This window comes from Barbus barbus (assembly GCF_936440315.1).
Source record: "Barbus barbus genome assembly, chromosome: 30".
Classification (NCBI taxonomy): domain Eukaryota; kingdom Metazoa; phylum Chordata; class Actinopteri; order Cypriniformes; family Cyprinidae; genus Barbus; species Barbus barbus.
In genome coordinates this window covers 8,000,424-8,022,388 of record NC_136758.1, presented here as the reverse complement: position 1 = coordinate 8,022,388, position 21,965 = coordinate 8,000,424, and the positions used below count along the sequence as shown (strand labels likewise).

General features: G+C 36.8%; 3 protein-coding genes across 4 annotated transcripts; 1 reads left to right on the top strand and 2 right to left on the bottom strand.

Moving 5' to 3' along the window:
- Positions 1 to 657: 657 nt before the first annotated feature.
- Positions 658 to 4,161, top strand: LOC306850380 (large ribosomal subunit protein bL35m-like). The gene is made up of 4 exons (XM_079385982.1): positions 658 to 722; positions 1,067 to 1,217; positions 3,281 to 3,425; positions 3,571 to 4,161. Exons 1-4 carry the CDS (start codon positions 692 to 694, stop codon positions 3,757 to 3,759), a joined length of 516 nt encoding a protein of 171 aa, XP_079242108.1. The 5' UTR covers positions 658 to 691; the 3' UTR covers positions 3,760 to 4,161.
- Positions 4,162 to 4,298: 137 nt separating this feature from the next.
- On the bottom strand, positions 4,299 to 16,859 carry LOC306850063 (receptor expression-enhancing protein 1-like). Of its 2 annotated transcripts, XM_079385487.1 has the most exons (8): positions 16,752 to 16,817; positions 14,806 to 14,878; positions 14,648 to 14,724; positions 14,394 to 14,514; positions 13,732 to 13,845; positions 13,117 to 13,288; positions 10,092 to 10,345; positions 4,299 to 6,682 (listed from the first exon to the last, which is right to left on the bottom strand). In XM_079385487.1, exons 1-8 carry the CDS (start codon positions 16,781 to 16,783, stop codon positions 6,605 to 6,607), a joined length of 921 nt encoding a protein of 306 aa, XP_079241613.1. In that variant the 5' UTR covers positions 16,784 to 16,817; the 3' UTR covers positions 4,299 to 6,604. The 2 variants fall into 2 exon arrangements, with proteins under 2 accessions (XP_079241613.1, XP_079241614.1); XM_079385488.1 differs by lacking the exon at positions 10,092 to 10,345 and having other exon boundaries at positions 16,752 to 16,859.
- Positions 16,752 to 20,760, bottom strand: LOC306850064 (charged multivesicular body protein 3). Its single transcript, XM_079385489.1, has 6 exons — positions 20,623 to 20,760; positions 20,279 to 20,339; positions 19,995 to 20,174; positions 19,620 to 19,741; positions 19,410 to 19,524; positions 16,752 to 18,785 (listed from the first exon to the last, which is right to left on the bottom strand). Exons 1-6 carry the CDS (start codon positions 20,665 to 20,667, stop codon positions 18,640 to 18,642), a joined length of 669 nt encoding a protein of 222 aa, XP_079241615.1. The 5' UTR covers positions 20,668 to 20,760; the 3' UTR covers positions 16,752 to 18,639.
- Positions 20,761 to 21,965: the final 1,205 nt, after the last annotated feature.

Here is a 21,965-nt window from a genome sequence, read left to right as displayed (position 1 = left end):
TCCGCAGGCAGTAGAGTATAATGTTAGCATTTGACTCTCAAATGCTTCAACTGTTTTAATGTAGGAATAATTGTATAATTTTAATAATTAATATAAATGCCCTGGTTATCACTCAAAAAAATAAATAAACGTGTCTGCATAAAACTCATTCTCATAATGCATAATTACATCTTACATCAGTGTGAAAGATATGTGAAAATCAAGTCCTAAAATTTGCTCTATGATTGCACAAATCCCATAGTGTTCCTCAGACATAGGGTCACAGTTTTTTGGATGAACACTATGTGAAATACTCGCTTGAGGAAGGCCAGCAATGTTGACCCTTTTTAGGTAGAGACTGTGCCTTTAAAGACTATTCAAAAGTTTGGGGTCAGTATTTTTTTTTTTTTTTTTAAGAAATGAATACTTTTATTCAGCAATGATATGTTAAATTCATTACTAAAGTGATAGTAATGACTTATATTGTTACAAAAGGTTTCTAGTATAAACTAGATTACAAATAACTTTTTTTATTATATAAAAAAAGCAGCACAACTGTTATGTCTAATAACCCCCACCCCCCGCTTCCATGTATATCTTTTTATATTTGACTTCTGGACATCAATTTCAGTTTTGGCAGGATGTTTATTCTCGCAACGCGTTCTGTTTGTCCTAACCGGCCACTGTAGTTGATGCGTCAGTGGCGTTAAAGATGGCGGCCACCTTGTCAAGAGGTTTATCAGGTATGAAATATGCATATTTCAGTTTTATGGTCAGAATACGCAGCTAAATATGAATACGAGATTCTATAGGCTCTTAAAGTCGGTGTGCATAGGAATACGCAATCAAGTTTCCTATGTCCGCTACAGTGTGTAAAGGACGTTTGTGCAGTCGATTCTCCTCGATGCGAGATAACAATTGCGTTTTTAGATCTTATATTATTCTACATCTCATTTATATGTCTTTCTGTTGCATTATGATTATATCATTGTAAAATGTAGCATTAGACAACACAAAACGTCTGTACACTGCTGTGTTTTATCATTATGTATTGTATTCCTGTAAACTAGAGTTCTTTGTTGGTCAGGTTTGCTGAGAGCCCTGTCGGTTTTAGGCAGAGACTGTCTCTCTCCTGCGGTCAGACTCACACAGACGGCTGGTTTCTCAGCTGTAGTGCAGAGACATGTCTCCAGACCACTGCCTGCTGCTCCTCTTCAACAGACTGGCCTGCTCAATCAGTAAAACCTTCTCTAGCCACACATTTGCCAGTCTGTCTGTTTAAATCTATAGTATTCTGTTTGTGTCTTTATACAGTGGTGGCCAAAATGATAAGAACACAAGTATTTTCAGCAGCTAAAAATGGTTTTAAGTCAGTTATTTCTATCTTTTGCTGTAGTGTGTCAGTAGGAAATACCAGTTTACATTTCCAAACATTAATTTTGCCATTAATTGTAATAATCCAGTGAGATTTTTGTGCTCCACACAGAGATCTGATCTGATCATCATCCAGTCTGTCTGGGATTACCTGAAGAAACAGATCAAACTGAGACAGACTCAATCCAGAAGAACTGTGGCAACGTCTCCAAGACGCTTCAAGAAACATTCCTGAAAAACTACGCGCAAGGGCAAAAGTGATTCTCACACCAAATTTAATTTACACAAGTTAATTGATAAAGAAAATCTATTTTTGACAGCAGCCTCATTTTACAGCATTTTTACACAAGTGCCTTAAACTTTTAACAGTACTGTAGTTTTGCAGGGAGCTTTCTTGAAGTATTTTGGAGACGTTGCCACAGTTCTTCTGGATTGAGTCTGTCTCAGTTTGATCTGTTTCTTCAGGTAATCCCAGACAGACTGGATGATGATCAGATCAGATCTCTGTGTGAAGCACTGGCTGTTGTCAGACTCATTGTGCAAACTAAAATCTCACTGGAGTATTACAATTAATGGCAAAATGAATGTTTGGAAATGTAAACTGGTATTTCCTACTGACACACTACAGCAAAAGATAGAAATAACTGACTTAAAACCATTTTTAGCTGCTGAAAATACTAGTGTTCTTATCATTTTGGCCACCACTGTACAACCATTAAAGGAGTAGTTCACCCAAAAATGAAAATTGTGTCATCATTTACTCACCCTCAAGTTGTTCCAAACGTGTAGGAGTTGCTTTCTTCTGTGGAGCTCAAGAGAAGATATTCTGAAGAATGTTGGGAACCAACAAAACCCATAGACTGCTACAGTATGGACAAACTAATACTATGGAAGTCAGTGGCTATCAACTGTCAAAATATCTTCTTTTATGCTCAACAGAAGAAAGAAACTCCTACAGGTTTTGGAACAACTTGAGGGTGAGTAAATGATGACACAATTTTAATTTATGGGTGAATTATCCCTTTACACCAAGGATGATAACTATTAAGTTTTAATAATCATTCTAATTCCATCAGAAAAGGGAAGTCCACGTCACAACTATAACAATAACAGAAACAGTATTGTGGAAAACACTTTTTAAAGGCCCTTTCACACCAAGGACTTGCTATATTAGTCTCAACAGTTTAGGTTGAGACTAAACAGTTGATTCTGTTTTTACATTAAGAAATATTTTAGTTGGCTGAGCAGAAATAACCTAACTGTCAGTGTTGTGTTAATGTAATTAACTTGATATTAACTTTTTGTTTGAATTGTATAGCTATAATAGCTATTTTTAACGTGAAAACTTTGCAAGGCTTCTGGTTTCAGCCACTTCCAGATACTTTAGCTGTAACAAAAACGGTCTGTTGTGCTGCTTAATGTTGCAGTTATATGATAGATAGGTCTCTCAGTTAAGGCTGCTCTGTGTCTGTAATGCAGAATAAAAGTCAGACTAGATTAGACACTGAGGTTCATTATGTGTTACTGCATTGTTATTCTTTGATGTTAAAAATGACTAACTTCAATGTAAAAAAATAAGGTGGATAAAAGCAGCATCACACAAGCTTAAAGCCTCAGCTAATGCTATTTTCTCACCAAATACAACATGCTCTAAGGCAGCGATGGCCAACTTATGTCCTGAAGAGCCATAGTCCTGCAGAGTTTTGTTCCAACCTTGATAAAAAGTCACCTGCCTGTAGCTTTCTAGTAACCCTTAGACCTTGATTTGCTAGTTCAGGTGTGTTTGGTTATAGGTTTGGAGGAGGGAAACTCTGCAGGACTGTGGCTCTCCAGGACCGAAGTTGGGCACCCCTGCCTTGTCTGCTGTATTGTATGTTTTGACTGAAGATTTGCTTATTTTCTAATGGTGACCTTTTCTGTTCCGCAGAGTAACGCCTCTCATCCCTTCATTGATGCTCCAGCCGGTCAGGAGCTTAACATACTACAGTTTGAGGAAAGGCAAGAGGAAGTCTGTGAAGTCGGTTGTTCAACGGTTTCTCAGGCTACACTGTGGCCTGTGGGTGAGGAGAAAGGTAATTTCCTGCTCGCATGTTATTCAGAGATATCATACAATTATTTGGCATCATGTTCAAAACCCAGTCTGGTAACTAAATACAGCCTACACACCTGAACTGAAACTTGGTCTTTGTGTGTTCAATAATACTGTTGTTTTTTTAGGCAGGATATAAGAAAAAGCTATGGAAGAAGTCAGCAGCCCGCAAGAAACGCCTCAGAGAACATGTATTCTGTAATAAAACTCAATGTAAATTGCTGGACAAAATGACAACACCCTATTGGAAAAGAAGAAACTGGTACCTCAATGACCCGTACCAGAAATACCATGATAGAGTGAACCTGAAGGTGTAAAACCCTCCTTTATAACTTTATTCGGTTCACGAGACATGAAGTGTGTATAAATTCACTATTTAAAAATATGTTGAGGATTCATGTGTAAATGCACCCAAATAAATTCTTTCAATTGTTAAAATTGTATAAATTGTTATTATTTCAAAGCCCACCCATTGTTGGAGACACGGTTTTGTGTAAATATGGCAGGAATATTTGGTGCTATTAGGAATTTAGGAATATAAAGTTTCTACATTAATGAAGTGGTTTGCAACTGTGGTGTTTTTAATTAAAAAAAAATGTTTTTGATAAAATTATTGATGAAACACTGAAAATTCATAACTGATTATACAAACATACATTTTTTTATGCTTCTGTTGTATTAATGAGTCTAACTATTAGCTAAAACTAATTTATTTTAGTAAAAACAAAATAAGAAAAATATATAATTAAATAATATAGATTACACAATGAATTGTTTTATTTGTAACTATAGATCATGGACGGAGATAATGGTTAATATTGTATTTTGCAGATTAAATGACTCACAAGACTTGTTTCACATTCACCTTTTAATTGCTGAATGCCAATACTTTTTTTTTTTTTTTTTTAAACCGAGATCATTTCAGTCTTTAACATCAACTTCTGTCTTTATCACTCAAGATTTATTCAGTACAGGACTTGAACAATGAGATACAGTATATTCTGGCCTGCCAGACATGACAGCTGTGGAATATGGGAGATGCTGCAAGCCGTTATGTTTAAGAGCATAGTGAAAAGACATTTTGACTCTCCTAATCTGAACAACCTGGCACAAACAACTCAAAAATACATGACCGTTCAGATTCAAATGATTTTAACAGATAGCCAGGACTTTTCTAGTCTTTAAAGGCGCAGCCTTTACTCAAGTCCCTGAATTTAAAAACACACGATTAAGCATGCATATATGTCTTACTTTCATATTCAAAAATTGACAATCCAGATGGTAGTCCACGAGATTCATATTTTACACAATTTTGTCAATATTAATAAAATGGGTTCATAAATAGCTGAATGACAGAACGCCTAAATCCACAACTAAACTGCTTTTCACATGGTATTAAATTTCAAAGGTTGTGCCATTAATGACCCGAATATTCAAAGAAGCAACAGTCAGATGTTTGTATATGCTGTAGAAGGCCAAAGATGGTTCCATACAGAGCACTTCAATGTCCTACATAGAGAAAATGCTGCATTTTTATCTTGCTGTGAATACTAGAAACACAAAGCCAACAAAAAGAAAGCCAACCATATTATCACTATTCCAATTACTTTTTTAGTTTACATTATAGATAATATAATCACAAGTCTAAATGAAATTGTGATAAAATGACAAAAACAGTTCCTGAGCCAGATACTTTGTCAGTGAAGTTTGATAGAACCATTTAACCAGCTACACGATCTCAAATACAGAAAATCTGTAATTTGACAAAGCTTGTTTATGAGATTAGGATTGTCATCGTTTTCACAGTAAAACACATTGTGAAAAGCTTTCTAAATATAGAATGTTCTAGGATTCAGCTGTGTTTTGAGAGTTACTGCAACACAGGAATGATACAAGAACAAACTCTTGAGTTCCTCAGTGATGCATGCTAGTGTAATAGCACAGTGTTTTCAGACATGTGTTTCTCCTCATGCAACTTATTGTGTGACTGCTACAAAATTAAAACGAATACACTGAATGAAGGACCCACTTTGTGTTGTACCAAATCACCACTAATGCCTGCTCAACTCTGATAAGGTACTTTAATACTGAACACGTTCAGAAAGTGGAGGCCAAAAATGTGAAACACATTCAAGCTGTCAATGTGAATACATGCTACAATAAGCAACTGAAGACCTTTAAGAAGCCAGCTAGGAAATAACAGAAAATATTCAGTTTAAATAACTTCAAAATACATGAAATTCTGTTGATCAATCAGTGCGGAGTTTTGAAATGATAAAAAATTAACGAAGTATAGAAAGAATGTCCATAAACAAATATCAACCTATTACCTCTTTGTGTCTAGGAAAGTTTCTAGTGCATTTTTAATGACAAGATGGTTATTGATTAACTTTATATATATATTTGAAGTTACAACACAATATTAGTTTATAGCTGAACTTCACAGAATTGTAAAATCCATTGCACTTTGTCCATCTATTTTAAATCACACCAGGCATTGTGATTAATACCTTTTTTGGTTCAACTACAAGCTTTTATTAAAAACTCCCTCTGCGCAGATGATCCTTTGGATTTGTTGATATGTAAATCATGAAATAAATGCAGTCAAACACAGCTACCACATCAGTGTAGTACTTTTTCACTAAGAACTCCTGTTCTAAGAAAGGCTGATTTGGAAACACCTTGCTACTCAGTAGTTGTTAAGTGGGCTTTGGGCGACCCAAAATGAGTGTAGTCCCCCTAAAAATAATGTATGCTCATAGACAGTAAGTATTATGACTGTGTGCAGTGATTATGGTTGGGTGACCAGGGGGACATGCATGCGTTTGTTTCTCCCAAAATCATACCAAGAAATCAAACAGTCTACACTCAAAACATACCATAAATATATACAAAACAAGTTTAATAACCCCCAAAGAGTCTCAGAGCAGCAGTATGTACACGAACGTGTTACCTAAATGAATCCCCTCCCCCTTGAGTGGCAAAGATCAGAAGCGAAAGTTTGCGCATCGCTTTGGTTACCTCATTATAGAGCAAGGCTGCTTTTGAATATTTGAACATTTTGGCTGCATTCCTTTTTTTTTCTCTCTCTCTGGCTTCTCTTGTTGCGCCTCCTCGTGTTGCAGGTAAGACAGCTAAAGCGCTCTCGGAGCATATGCACAGTCACATGGCTTCAGTGTCCGAAGAGAGGGCGTTCTTTGATCTGGATCGGGTGACGGGTCTTAGGGTTCTAGGAGGAGGCTGAGAGAGAAAGAAGAGGTATGTGAGAACAAATCAAATGAACGAGTCAATCAGTGAACCAGCAGGTCAAATTAGAGAGCGATGCATACTTCATGTTTACAAACAGTCTTGGGAAAAGTTACTTTTAAAAGTAATGCATTACAATATTGCGTTACTCCCTAAAAAAGTAACTAATTACTTTACTTACTCTTTATGGAAAGTAATGCGTTACGTTACTTTTGCGTAACTTTTTTAATCTGGGCAGGGCTTGCTTGCTTGTTTTTAATACAAAAAAGTTCTATTTTTGGCAAATATAAAAGTCTTTTCACACCAAAAGTGAAATGAATAAGCCTCAGGCTGAAGGGAAAGTAAATTTACGTCTGTGCAGTAGAATGCAGAAGAAGAAATTTCAACACACTTCAGCAATAATAAATAAAAAAGACGCACAAATGTTTGTCTAGAGTACTTTTTGCTTAGTATGGTTGAACTGGATCATCGAAGGTCAGAAGCAAAGACATTAGAATGGGATTAAATACATAAAGGATATTTGTGTTGTTTAACATGTAATTATTGCAGGTTTGCGTCATATTCTGAGTTATTCATTTTGAGGAATACTGAATCTGCTCCTTTTTTTTGCGAGTGAGATGAATTAATGCATATTCATATTTATTTTAGAACTACAGTAACATCTGATTTCTCTCGACATGGGGACAGGAGAGCTTTCAATCAATAAATGGGAAAAAAAAGTAACTGCGTTACTTATTTTAAAAAGTAACTCAGATATTCTCTTGTAAATTAAAAAGTAATGCGTTACTTTACTAATTACTTGAAAAAAGTAATCTGGTTGCGTAACTCGCATTACTTGTAATGCGTTACCCCCCCCAACACTGTTTACAAATAAACATGATCACATGATCAGGTCAGTATGAGCAAGGGCATGTATATTTTTGTGATGTGTCAGTCTAAGGAAAGACGAACACGATTTGAGAATGCATGACTTAACATGCTCTGTGTACAAAGGCCTGGTTTTAGTCAGTTTGGTGTGTTGTATTTGTGGTACACATGACACATGAAAACCCGCATGGAGTTTGCCAAAAAACACCTGAAGATTATCTGGTCTGATGAGACCAAGATAGAACTTTTTGGCCTTAATTCTAAGCGGTATGTGTGGAGAAAACCAGGCACTGTTCATCACCTGTCCAATACAGTCCCAACAGTGAAGCATGGTGGTGGCAGCATCATGCTGTGGGGGTGTTTTTCAGCTGCAGGGACAGGACGACTGGTTGCAATCGAGGGAAAGATGAATGCGGCCAAGTACAGGGATATCCTGGACGAAAACCTTCTCCAGAGTGCTCAGGACTTCAGACTGGGCCGAAGGTTTACCTTCCAACAAGACAATGACCCTAAGCACACAGCTAAAATAACGAAGGAGTGGCTTCACAACAACTCCGTGACTGTTCTTGAATGGCCCAGCCAGAGCCCTGACTTAAACCCAATTGAGCATCTCTGGAGAGACCTAAAAATGGCTGTCCACCAACGTTTACCATCCAACCTGACAGAACTGGAGAGGATCTGCAAGGAGGAATGGCAGAGGATCCCCAAATCCAGGTGTGAAAAACTTGTTGCATCTTTCCCAAAAAGACTCATGGCTGTATTAGATCAAAAGGGTGCTTCTACTAAATACTGAGCAAAGGGTCTGAATACATAGGACCATGTGATATTTCAGTTTTTCTTTTTTAATAAATCTGCAAAAATGTCAACAATTCTGTGTTTTTCTGTCAATATGGGGTGCGGTGTGTACATTAATGAGGAAAAAAATGAACTTAAATTATTTTAGCAAATGGCTGCAATATAACAAAGAGTGAAAAATTTAAGGGGGTCTGAATACTTTCCGTACCCACTGTATCTGTAAAAGGCAGCAGCATGATCTTAACTACAGGAATATTGAAATGAATCAAAGTATGACATTATGGCATTCTTGCAGCCATTCTTACAGGACACTCACTCTTACAGAGTGGAACGTTCTCCATTTATAGACAATTACAGTAAAGTGATGAACATCATGGCTTTGAGAGATGCCTGTGTAGCTTTTCCAGCATTATGCAAGTCAACAAATCTTAATCTTATGTGCACTGAGTTTTTGTTTTGTTCAAGGCATGGCTCACATCAGACAAATCTTGTAAGCAGCAAACTCAGTTCTTTACAGGACAGGGCTACTCTGACCAACATCTACAAATGAAATCCCATCCCATTTAATTCCTGGTCAGCTGACAGCTTCTGGAGAAGTCACAGTACGCCCACCACAACAAAATATGGCCCACTGCAAGGGGGTGGTCAAGTCAAGTCACTATTTCTACAGCACTTTATACAATACAGATTGTGACAAAGCATCTTTACAGAGATAAACAGGAAAACAGCAGAATCAAGACAGGGCTGTACCATCATTTTAATCATGATTTAATCTTGCTTCTCTCTATTAAGCATAATCGTATGCAATATGCAGAATACTGTTTATTATATCTCCTGAAACAAGCTTTTAAATAGATAAATCTTCTACCCAGTGGTTTACTTAAACTTCCCAACCTGGCAACCATATGCACATGCACTAGATATTCTGCTCAAATAATAGTATAATACCGTCTGTTTTCTTTCACACAGTCATTAGGACTGTGTGCTGTGACTAAATCTGCAAGCAAACCACGCAAGTTGAGATTCTCTTGATTTGTACTTGTGTGAAATTGATTTGAAAACTCTTAAAAAAACAAAAGGGGGTTTTCACAGTGATACTATAACATTTCAGTTCCTCTCAGTGAACAGTCCTTTTTTTTTTTTTTCCTAGAGTGACATTTAAATAGGCTTTTCTGTAGCTCAAATAGAGCATGGCGCTAGCAACGCCAAGGTCATGGGTTCGATTCCCAGGGAAAGCAAGAGCTGCTAAAATGTAAAAACTGTAACTTGAATGCAATGTAAGTCGCTAAGCGTCTGCTAAATGTATAAATGTAAATAATCCAAATGACCTTTTTTTCACTATAAAGAACCTTTTACCAGCAGAAAGGATCAATAATAAGAGACAATAACAAAAAGATATTCAATAGCAAAAATTTGTCAGCTAAGTAGCTAGCATTTTCAAACCTGAACTTTTGGGAGAATAAGCCTTATATTTATCTCATAAACATACACATGTGTAACAATGTCTCTCATCCATCAAAGAGTCTTGAATCATCTTCGTCTCTCCGATGACTCACCGTAACCGAATGCTAATTGTGAGCGGAGGTGAGAGTGTCAGACTCACTCAGAGACTCACTCAGCTGACTCTAGCCGGTAAACAGCAGCATTGGTTAGTGATTTAAGCGGGTTAGTCACAACAAGCTAACAGTTAGCTCACTGCAGCCAGGCAAGTCAACAGCTAACCATCAGAAAACAGGGGTACCTCAGGGGCACGCCTCTTAAATCTGAAATGGATTGAAGCAGATGAGGCAAATTCCTCCTTCTCCTCAGGCTCCTCTGAGGCTACAGGATGGGATGCGGATTTATCCTGGAACGACTCAGGAGGGGAAGGCAGTGGAGTCGTGGGCTCAGGCTGAGTGGGCTGGGATGGGGTAGGTGTCAGCAGACCAGGAGGCTCAATGGGGGCATATTGCTCCAAGTTCAACATCTCATATTCGGTCATGTCAAAATCATGGCCTGTACCATTACAACAGCACATCAAAACACAGATTGTGACTCCAACTGCACTTATACTCTCTCCTCTGAATACATTTTAATATTGAGCCGAGTGTTTTTATGTGTTATCAATTATAGATGTCATTATGGAAGACTCAAAAATCATGTAAATCTGAATGACAGAAACTGTTGAGTTACTATAGTTAGTTTTGACCGTGTGGTGGACAATGCTGTTAAAATTGATTAGTGCAGGGGAAAACAACTTCTTCCTCCTCATGAAAGAGATTCTGACACATTTCGTCATTCCTAAAGTGTGTTTTCACACGTGTAAGTGGAATAGGAAAGGCCTGTTTAACCCTAGCTAATCACTTCTTGTACTAGGGGAAATTATAAAAGAGGCCAATTCACACAGAGAATGATAATTCAAACTATAATGATAAATATATTAGCGTCCACAACTACAGATGATAATAAATTTTTGGGTTTAGTGCAGTGGAAAAAAAAAACTAGTGACACTTTTTTTTTAAAGTTAAACTTTTTGAGTGACGCACTGGAAAAGACACAAGTTCAGTGACGAAAGATATTGTTCTAGTGCATTTTTACACAGAAAAACAATGGAAAAGCAGTTATCGATCCTGGTGAGAACAGGCCTCACATCTTGTTATTTGGTTGTTATGTATGGATAAATGACTGGCAGACACATACACTGCCCTCCAAAAGTTTGGAAACGCCCTAGAAAAGTTTTGGACAATATTGGCATGAATCCTTTTTAATTTGTGATAATTTTGCACTGATAAGGGACAACACAAACTACGAAAACATATTTTATTACATATACAGTTTATACATAGAAAAAACTTTAAAAAACTTAAATTTTGGATTCATCAAAATATCCACCATTAGCAGCTATTACAGCTCTGCATAATCTGGGCATCCGAGCTGTCAGTTTATTCAAACATTGACATTGAATTGGCAATCAATTGTTGAAGCTACAGTATTAAGGTGTGCTGACCCAAAAATCTTTTAAAAACCTGGGCCAAGTTTAAACCAGTAACCAGGCATCACAGCTGGCAAAGGGGCATGTCTGACTTTGACATGTATATATTGCCATTATGATGTTTTATTGCTGGTCTTCAATGATGATGTCAAGTTACTTTAATGTATTTGCAACAAAAAATGATAAGGATTTATGCTGATTTCGTCCAAAACGACACTTTGCCAGGGGTGTTTCCAAACTTTTGGAGGGCACTGTACAATATGGTTGAATGGATAATAACAATGCTTATTTTTAAGAAAAGTTCAAAACTCATATTACTTTCCTTTATCTGAGGAACAAAAAAGAAGAGCTTTAGCAGAATTTCCAACCAGTTCTTTTGCATTTATCTCAAGTGAATAGGAAGTGAATAAAACACACACACACACACACACACACACACACACAAACACACGTTTTTTTTTGTGAAAAGTGGGGACATCCCATAGGCGTAATGGTTTTGATACTGTACAAACTGCATGTGCTATTGCCCTACACCAACTCTACACCTAACCCTACCCCTCACAGGAGACTCTGCATTTCTACTTTCCCCCAAACAACTCACTCTGTATGATTTATAAGCGTTTTGAAAAGTGGGGACATGGGGCAATGTCCTCATAAGTCACCTTCACCTTGTAATACCTATGTCATACCTGTGTCATTATACAAATGCATGCCCTCATTTGTCACAAACACATGCATACACACACACACACACACACACAAAATAAACATAAGCAATGGCGCAATTAGCCCTGATTTGCCATATGTAAATGTATGCAGACATAAATGAGATTTGAGAGCTAGAGTGGGAGTGACAATTTCATTCTGTTCCTTAAAGGTGCTGTATGTAAGTTTTGGACTCTACTAAAGCATAAAAATACCATAATATGCTTGCAGATATTTAAGAGACATGCTAAGTTAACATACTTGTTTATCTGAAAAACAATGCTACAGTCAGTTATTCTCCTTTGAAAATGTGCGTTCCGGTCTGGAATGTCAGTCTCTGTTTTGGTTTGTCAAACCCGCCCACTGCCAGTTTACCCAATTGTATTTCAGCACCCCGGGTTGTTAGTTGGCGGGAAACACAGCATCGTCATGTGTGCTCGTTGTGGTTGGTGTCGTCAATCTGGCAACCTGCGTGTGCGTCAAGTCTGAGGAGGAGTGGCCGGGTGAAAAAAAACCCTCTCCAATATTTTGAATTTGGGCTGCAATACCTAGTTCCACATACAGCACCTTTAAGACATTGCATGACTACAGAGCACTTGGAATGTTGCAGGACATTTGTGTGGGTACTTTTTGGATCTTTTTCTACAACATTTTGTAGCATTTTTGAACTCCCGTTGTTGTGCACTTGAATTGTATGGAAAGGAGCAGCAGGAACATTCTGACAATTTTTTTTTTTGTGCTCCACGGAAGAAAGAAACTCATATGGATTTGAAACAACATGACAATTTTATTTTTGGGGTGAACTATCCATTAAGAGAAATACATGCTTCTCTATGATCCTTTCACTGAATCACAGTAATGCGCAATAGGTAAAGACTAGAGAATAATAAACAATTTCCTAATCAAACATTTACCCAGGACACTGGCAGGGCTACAACACTCAAGTTAAGAATTAATTGCTTGTAAAGGATGATTGAGAGAAGCAGCTAAACCAAACAGGATTAGCAGAAATCTGATTGGCTGATAGTAGGATCTTCTTCAAAGGGTTAAGAGAAATACAGCACTGATCATTCGGTTTGGCTTTGCTTACCCTTGTTGTAACCAGTCTCTGATTTGCTGCGCATCATGGTATGTGTTCTGTGCTGCGCGGCTGCAGGTTGAGTAGTTACAGAACTTGCATTCTTTGCCTGGCCCTCTGCCTGGAAAGATGACAGGTCCTGCATGCTGAAACTGCGGAGTCGCTCGGAGAGCACGCCCTGACCCTGGATTGAGAACATGGACAGTCAGGTGGAACTCCTTAAGATGATCTAAATACTGTCATGCTGTGTTTTAGACTATCATCAACAATCTGTTTTGTTTATAAAAATTAGCCTGAAGATGTGGAAGTATGTTTTGTTTATGCCATATTGTCCCAAAGCCATTTTGCCCGAAAGTAGCTAGGCTTTACTGAGACGTAGCTTAATTTAGGCAAAATTTGCATCGGCTACAATTTTTATTTGTTAAAAATGTTATTTATTTGTTTGTTTATATTTTATTTATGCATGCACTTATGTTTATTTATTGTTTATTGATAGTCAAAAATGAAACCACTCAAATCTATCAGATTTTGGTCATTTTGGTAACAGATTTGGGTCAAAACAGTGTGACAGCCTTTGCACTATTTTCATGGTATGTGCCATTTCCTCTAACAGTATTAGATTACTACCTTAGAGGCAGCCATTACTGCAGCTGTTGCTGCAACATTCAGGCCTTTCCTTCCAAAATGCACCAGGGTGTCGTAGCTTTTATCTTTTGCTTGGCAAAGGTATTCATCGATGTCCTAAGAAAGAGTCATAAAGAACATTTCACAGCAGCTGTATGAAGTATGGTACTGTTTTATTCCATTATACTCTTTCAGATCAGCATCGATTTTAGCAGCATTCTGAGTTTTTGTTTTCTCTTTGTTATCAGTGTTTTGTGTTTGACATATCCATTTGCCCTTAGTGTGTCCTCCTGACGAATTTCCTGCCCTAAGAATAAAAAGCAGAGGAAAGACTGTGGAAAATAACATTACCATTTCCTTAACACCTCTCATCCTCAGACAACCAGGGAAATCAACTCAAAAAGGTTACAGGAAAAGGAGTCAACAGTTCTTCCTCCTCAACTCCAACAATTCAGTTTCTTAGCATTATAAAACACTGGTAAGCTGAGATTATTCACAGCTGTTAAGGATGATGTTTGCTAGTTTGTTTATTATTTAAAATATTAGGATATGTATTAGGCTGTGCATTAGTGAAATCTCAATAATGTCTTTGAATATTTTTTCAGCCTAGGCAGGATAAAAATAAATAGATCATCACAAAGGAAAAATCACATCAAATACTGTACCTTCTCCTTAGAGGACAGTGTAGGGTGGACAAATTTTCTATACAGCACACTGGATCCCTTTGTGTACGGGGAAAGTAACCACACCACAAAGGCGATTTTGAGTTCATAGTAGAATGGGAGCCTTCAAAAGCAATAAAAGACAATCATACACTCATATGTCATGCTGGTTACCGCCCACATGCATCAGCAGAAATAAAAATATGAGTAACTCCTAACAAAAGAATTTGATGAAAGCAATGGCACATTGTACTCACCAGCACAAAAATATATCAGTAATCACTTCAGCTGTAGTAAAGAGTGCAAATATTATCCAGTACATCATCCATTTCACCTGTTTGAAAGTTAAGCAAATAAACAATAAGGTTAATGAGCTATATATCATAAAATAGAAATATATCAGAGCTGTACTTACATATTCTCTCACATCTTTTGATTTAACAGCTTTATATGAGGAGTACGCCGGGTAAAGGGTACCAAATATGAGCCTGTAAGAAATGCAACAATCATGCTTAAGATAAATAAGCAGAAAACAACTGAAATAGGTCAAGTGTATTTGACATGAGTTGTATTTTAAAATATATTATTTTATTTCATTAATTATAATTTCTGTTGGCAAAACAACAGTATGTTGCCTTTTAGTTGTTTAATGAATTATTACATTTCACAGCTTGTTTAATAATACATAGAATAGTCAGTAAACAGAAGTAAATAGCTTATCATACATTTAAGTAGTTTTGTCACATTTCATTTATTGATTACTTAATATGTAATTGTAATTTGAAATATCAAATGTATTTTGTTCACAGATCAGTGTACATAAACATCAAGTTCCATCTGTGACAACTTAACCCAAACAGTGTATACCCCACATGCCCTGCTATAGAATCGATTTAAATTCATTTATGGCTTTTAACAGATTTGAATTTTTTTATTTTATAAATTTTTTCCTGGGCAGTGTGTTCAATAATAGACTTATTTTGAGGAAAATATAAAAAGTAACCCAGTCTCACCACCACAAAATACAGCAAATGCTTTTTATCACCCCGTCTGTAAATATACTCAAATCTTTTCAGAAATTACGGACAGGTTTTATATGATTTCAGTATTACAAAATGACATAAAGGCCACTAATAATTCCCATCTAGGCCCACCACTTCCCTGAAAGGAAACCGCTCCACTCCCTTTCCATTATTGATATTTGAGATAACGGCCCTTTAGTAGGCCTGAAATCTGATTGACTCAGCCCAGGATATTATTTTTTCCAGTTCTTGCCTATTGTAACCCAGTGTCGCACGTAAACAGGCGACATATCAGCACGACCCCGTTTATGTTCCAGGTTTACATTCTGCATGCTTGATAAAAATAGACCCGACAAGTGAACGCTGGTCAAGGGCGCAAAGAAGAGATCAGAAGCAAATGGGAAGGAATGAACACCGTTTGCACTGCTGTATGGGTTAAATGGGTGATTTGTTAAGTGCTAGATAACCAAAAGAAGTGCCCTACACCTGTGTTTAAGCATTTGAGTTTAGCACTATTCCAGTACCCCCTCTTTCTCCAGCCCAGCAACAGCTGCACCTCTGACCCGACCCACAAACCCAATCAGAGCCAGCAGACACCGTCAGGGACCACAAAACAAGACATTTCCGACTAGCCCACTGCACTACCCAAACGAAACACAGGTTCCTTGTCTATTTTTACTCTTCACATTGCTAGTTTACAGCACAAGTGTTGGCAAATGTGCAATGTCATCGGATATTGTGATCTAAAATGAATTGAACGGCTATTTAGAGATTTTGCACGCATAGCAAGAGGATTGACCGAGGCGTTAAAATATGTAAAAGGAATACATCAAAATGCACTCGTTAATTAAATAAAATAGCGACAATGAAAAATAAACCAAATACTGGAAAACACATTAGTGACCATCCCATTGTCTTTATGACACAACAAAGCCCTGCTCTACTGTATGTACGACTCCAAACGATGACTCAATATTAATCAATATTCTGCGATTAAAAGTGTTACATGAAATGAATTGCTTCAAAAGCTGAGCTATATCCTACATAATTCACCGTGTCACTTGGTGCCAGATTCTTATTTTGGAGAATATGCATTAGCTTGCGAGTGTACAGTAACCTGAGGTAACCTTTGTAATAGCCTTTCAACATGTAAACAAAATAACCAAAAGACTAACCAGGACTGATACATAACCATATGTGATTTCAATCTGCCTAGAATTAAGAGGTGCCCTAGAAATGCGTTTTCGCATTAAAAAATAACATACACATATAAAGATTACGCACTGAATCTTCATGCAACCCAATGCAAATGCTTTACAAGAGCAGAATAAAGACTTACACCACAAGCCTAGAAATAATCCAGGAGACCATTGCGCTGAGAGCGGCTGTTGACTACAGGAGGAGTTTCCTTCGAGACTGTAGTCGGCATTTATCGACTGACAGACGCGTTAGCGCAGGCGCTCTGGCGGAACATGTGGGTTATAGATAATGGACAAAAATAATATACGACCCATACGCAATTGAAGTGGTTTAAAAACCTAGCGAGTTGCCTATCCAGACAGCACGTGCCTCAAACGCTAATGATGCTGCCTGGGTAGGAAGCTCATAAGGTTTCTGGTATCAAAACTGTACAGAACAAATTAACTCTTTTAAATAATCTTCTGACAACAAGCTGCAAAAGCATTCGGTTTGAATCACACTCATATGGTTATAATACTCTAAACCCGTTTATTTAAGCTGTGAAATAAACAGAGCTTCTATAGAGAAGTGACCTAGATTCAGTCAAAAGACTCAAAAGATCAGGTTTCCTTCACAAAGCTGTGGATGAGTGGACAGAGAGGAAGTCAAGAGGAGAGACTGAGGTGAGTAAAATAACCCTCTGAGAATCCCAAAAGACCCTGCTAGGGCAGTATAATAACACAGTTGGTATATTATTGTTACTGTAAAAACCCTAATGCTATGCTGAATTATGACTTGTATGAACAGTTTTGGTTTCATCAGTTTTGTGAAATGTACTCCTTTTGCCTGTAAAATTTTATTAGTGTTATCAACATATTTTTCCAATATACAAAACACAGTTTTGTGTAGTTGTGAATATTTTTCTACAAGAGGAAAGATCTGAAATGAAGCAGAATAATCAAGTTGGTTCATTCAGGAGATTATAATTGAGCCTGGATCTGTACAAAATCCATGTACTTGTCACTCCAGAGTGCACAATTTATGCCAAATAACCAAATATTAATTGGTCATGCCAAAACTAATTATAAAGCCAGAATGCACAAAGAGTTATGTTTCATATGTAGACATAATAGAATTAGAGCAAACTGAGTATTCAGCTGACCAATATTAAAATATTCAACTTAAACTATAACATAAAAGAAACTGTAACATAAATTGCCAGCCATTTCCATCATCAGGGGAACATCCGTTATGTAAGCATTTCAGTCATCTAAAAGCAAAGGCTAAATAAACAAATACTCATAATTAATAACATACAAAGATATATGTGCATTTAAACCATAACAAAAGTCCAAAAGTAGCAGAAACAGACAGAAATGCGATCAGTTGAAGTCTGAAACACCTGCTGTGTAAAAGCCAGTCAGTTATCGAGCACAACCATTCCTTTATTCCAAAAGCCTGTTTTATAACTTGCCGACAACTTTACTTACAAAATAACAATGCAAACAGATATATTTTTATGTTCAGTATTTGTACAAGATTTACAAGTAATGGCTTCCATGAATTTGTCCTACTCTGTAAAAACCAATTTACCAGATATAGGAAAGAACTATTCACTTAGCCTAAATAAGGCTTGAGATAAAACGGCAAATTTGACAACAGAGACAAAATGATTTCGACCGACGCCGATGTGACAACACTGCACAACAGATTCTTGGACAAGCTGCTTAACTATAGGCATAGATTCAAATCAGTGGAGTCAGAATATCTAGAAATAAAATGGGCTTCAGTAAAAAGTTAATGACTTGAAAAAAAGCCATCCACCTGCTACCATATAACAACTAAATATCTGACTTCACTGTTCTTTATTGTATGTTATATAGAGTTCATTATTATTTCAATATCCACCATCCATATATTTTAGGTGAAGTCCGAATTTAGTACTAAATTTAATCTGCCAAAGTGTCTTCATGGGTAAGAAAAGCTACAGAGGAAGTGAGCTATATTGTCTATGCCTATAGAGCTGAAGGGTAAAAAACACAGGTCTTTTAGCTCCTCAGCGCTGCTAGCCTGGACTGCATCTCCTCGATATCTTCCTCTTCTTCTTCTTCCCCTTCTGAGGCTGCCGTGGCTCCAATCGGCACCGGATCAGGCAGGGCATCTGTGACTTTGCTGGGTGCTTTTCCAAGTGCACCTGTTAATAAAAAAAGCAATAGTTTCATCTTTGGTTAGTGCATAATAATGAAATGTTTTGTGCAGTTAGGAAGTGAGATGAAATTGCCTTTGTTAAAAAAAAAAAACACACAACAACAAAAATTGCAGATGTGGTTACTAACATTTTAGGCTTTATGAACTGAACTTTATATACAGTCCAAAAACAACAACAACAACATATTTAATTAACTGATATAATATTAATATACCAACTTACTGAAGCACTAAAAGTAAATAAAATTATTATTAGAGTATTTTTTATAAGAAAATACTATTTCAGTCTTTTTAGTTCAAAATTTCATGTTTTATAATTGTGCTACCTGCCGTTTCTTTGTAATTATTTGTGAAATTTACTAGCAATTTCTGGGTGAAAATAGTTTTTTATTAGTGCAGATGGTTATGATAAAGCCACATGTAGAATCAAAATAAGTTTCTTTTCCAGAAGCCGAGGTAAATACATAACACAAATGACACTAAAATAACACATTAAATATTTAACTACACAAGATGTAACATAAAAACCTGAAAGTATACTGACAAGTATTTACCTAATCTTTTATAATCACTTTTTGATAGTGTGGGTGATGGTTATGTGGTTTCTTACCGGCTGTAATCTCGAAGAGGATCTTGTCAACCTCAGCCTCTGCTGCTTCCTCCATTTCCTCCTCATCATCCATCCCTTCCAGTGTATCCTCCAGCATCTCCTCTATGATTCCAGCCTGTGTAGTGCGTGAGTGCTCCATGTTAGAGAGGTTACATGTGCTCATAGAGACATTTCTGTACAGAATATTTGAAGAAGTGTTCATGTACTTACCTTCATCATCTCTTTTGAGAGCTCTCTCATGGTGGCTTGAATCTCTGGGATTTTAACCAGGCTATTCATGGCCTTCATGACCTCTGTGCTCTTCTGCAAGGCACCTGCCACTCTTAGTACAGCTGTAATGGGAAACCAGTGAACAAATGTATGAGTAACACATACATGGCAGCTATACAAACTCAAAGCATAACACATCCTTTAACATACTTTTGATTGCAGCTAATTAAATTCAAGAATCAAAAAGGTTCTAGGGTAGTGGATCAGTGGAAGAGTGTTCATACTTCAGTGCGTGCCATATTTTTTAGTCCATTCAATGAATTTAGTGAACTAACAGAGCACATTATTGTGTCTCTAAATAAAAACTATACTCACACAACTGATTCTTCATACTGAGCAGCACGGAGTTCATTTGAGCTTTAGAGGCGTACAGCTTGTTGACAGCTTTCTTAGAGTGAATCATCTCTTTGGCGAGGATGATGCAGACATCTCTCTGTCCCCTCTTTGCAGCATCTTTGATCGATCTCTTCACCTTCTCCTCCTCTCTTTGAATATCTTAAGAAAAAAATATACACAATTACAACTTACCGAACTGAACAATAGAATTCCAATAGACTGCATGTGTCAAAATAACAATAACTGGTGGATTTGGACCTCACCTCGAATCTGTCTGTCAATAACCCTCATTTCTTTCCTGATTTTGAGAGACCATTCATTGATCTGTGGAAAAGAGATGAAGACAGTTTGAGATCAGCTACCTGTTGTGACTGGATTTTACCAAAAGGCGTGTAAAGGCGTTTTTATCATTGTGGTTCTCCAAAACAACCCACATACAGACCACAGAATCAAACCAAACTTCGTTTAAAATGACATTATGTAATAGAGCATGTTACCAACAAGCATGACAAGCGAGCTATTTATAGGCCTGCTATGATTTACAATGGAACATTTAATAAAAACTCTTTTAACTCCCGTCGTCCGCCATAATCGATGTTTCACTTACAAGGTCTTTCGGTGGTTTGTCTTGTGTTTTTCCAAAAAGACCCATTTTGAACTTGTGAATTAGATAGTTGAACAGCGACGAGCTCAATCAAAATAGTACATTACAAGTCCACTTCCTGATTCCAACCTCTCGACGTATGACAACTTTGGTAAATTCCGGTTTACATTTCATAATAAAAGCACGGCTTGATCTGTATTTTAATACCGTTTTTAATGCTTGTTTCACAAACAGCATAAAAATATACAATTTAAATGACTGGCAAATGAATAAAATATTAAATGAATTAATAAATGATAAAACATTTTTTTTTCATACATACAGTTATAGAAATAAATAAAACATATTTGTTTATTTATTTATTTATAAATAACGTAGGACAGTGATGTGAACAGTGAACATCAATTAGGAAGCTAAATACTTTTTAAGCTCAATTATTATTCTTTGTATTCATTCACTAGTGTTCTGGCTCATTGGAAAAGGCTTTAGAAACTGTGCTGGTGAACCAACAGAGTGCAGAGCGCCCTTTGATAGAGAAACACTTGGTCTTACAAGGCTTTGCACATTTGAAATGATAATCTGATTCTTACATGCATGAATTGTGATGAGGCACAGCTAAACTGCAAAAAAAAAAAAAAAAAAACCCGCTCCTGGTAAGAATATTTAATAAAAACGTATTAACGAATTCATTTTATACCGTAATGCAAAACAGATCATACAAAATAATTACATTAAAAAAAATTATTAATAAACCCACTGATCACCTTGCTTTAATATGAAAATAATAACCACCAGTTATAGTTGGGTATTTTCGATTATAAAGTTGACAGTGCTAAACATATCCTTTTTATGTATATATGTATGTATGTATGTGTATGTATATATGTATGTATGTATGTGTATGTATATATGTATGTGTGTATGTATATGTATCTATGTATATATGTATGTATGTATGTATGTATATGTATGTATATGCATGTATGTATGTACGTGTATACAGTATGTATATGTATGTATGTATATATATGTATATGCATGCATGCAGGGACGGATTAACACACGTGCCCAGGGCACTGGACCAGAGGGGGGCCCAGCCGAAATACCGCTACTCCCATAACGCGATTTCAACCGTGCCCCCTCAGATTTTTGAGGCAAGTGGATTTTGAATGCAGCTTCCAAAAGACAAAAAAAAAATAGCCGAAGAATATTTTTTATATTTAATAAACGATCACACCGGTGTGATTAGATCATTCAGTGCGGCACATCATCAGCTGCTAAATTAAAATCTGTGTTCGTTCAACTTCGCTGGCTTGCACGGAGCCAGAGACATCAGCGTTTTTCTA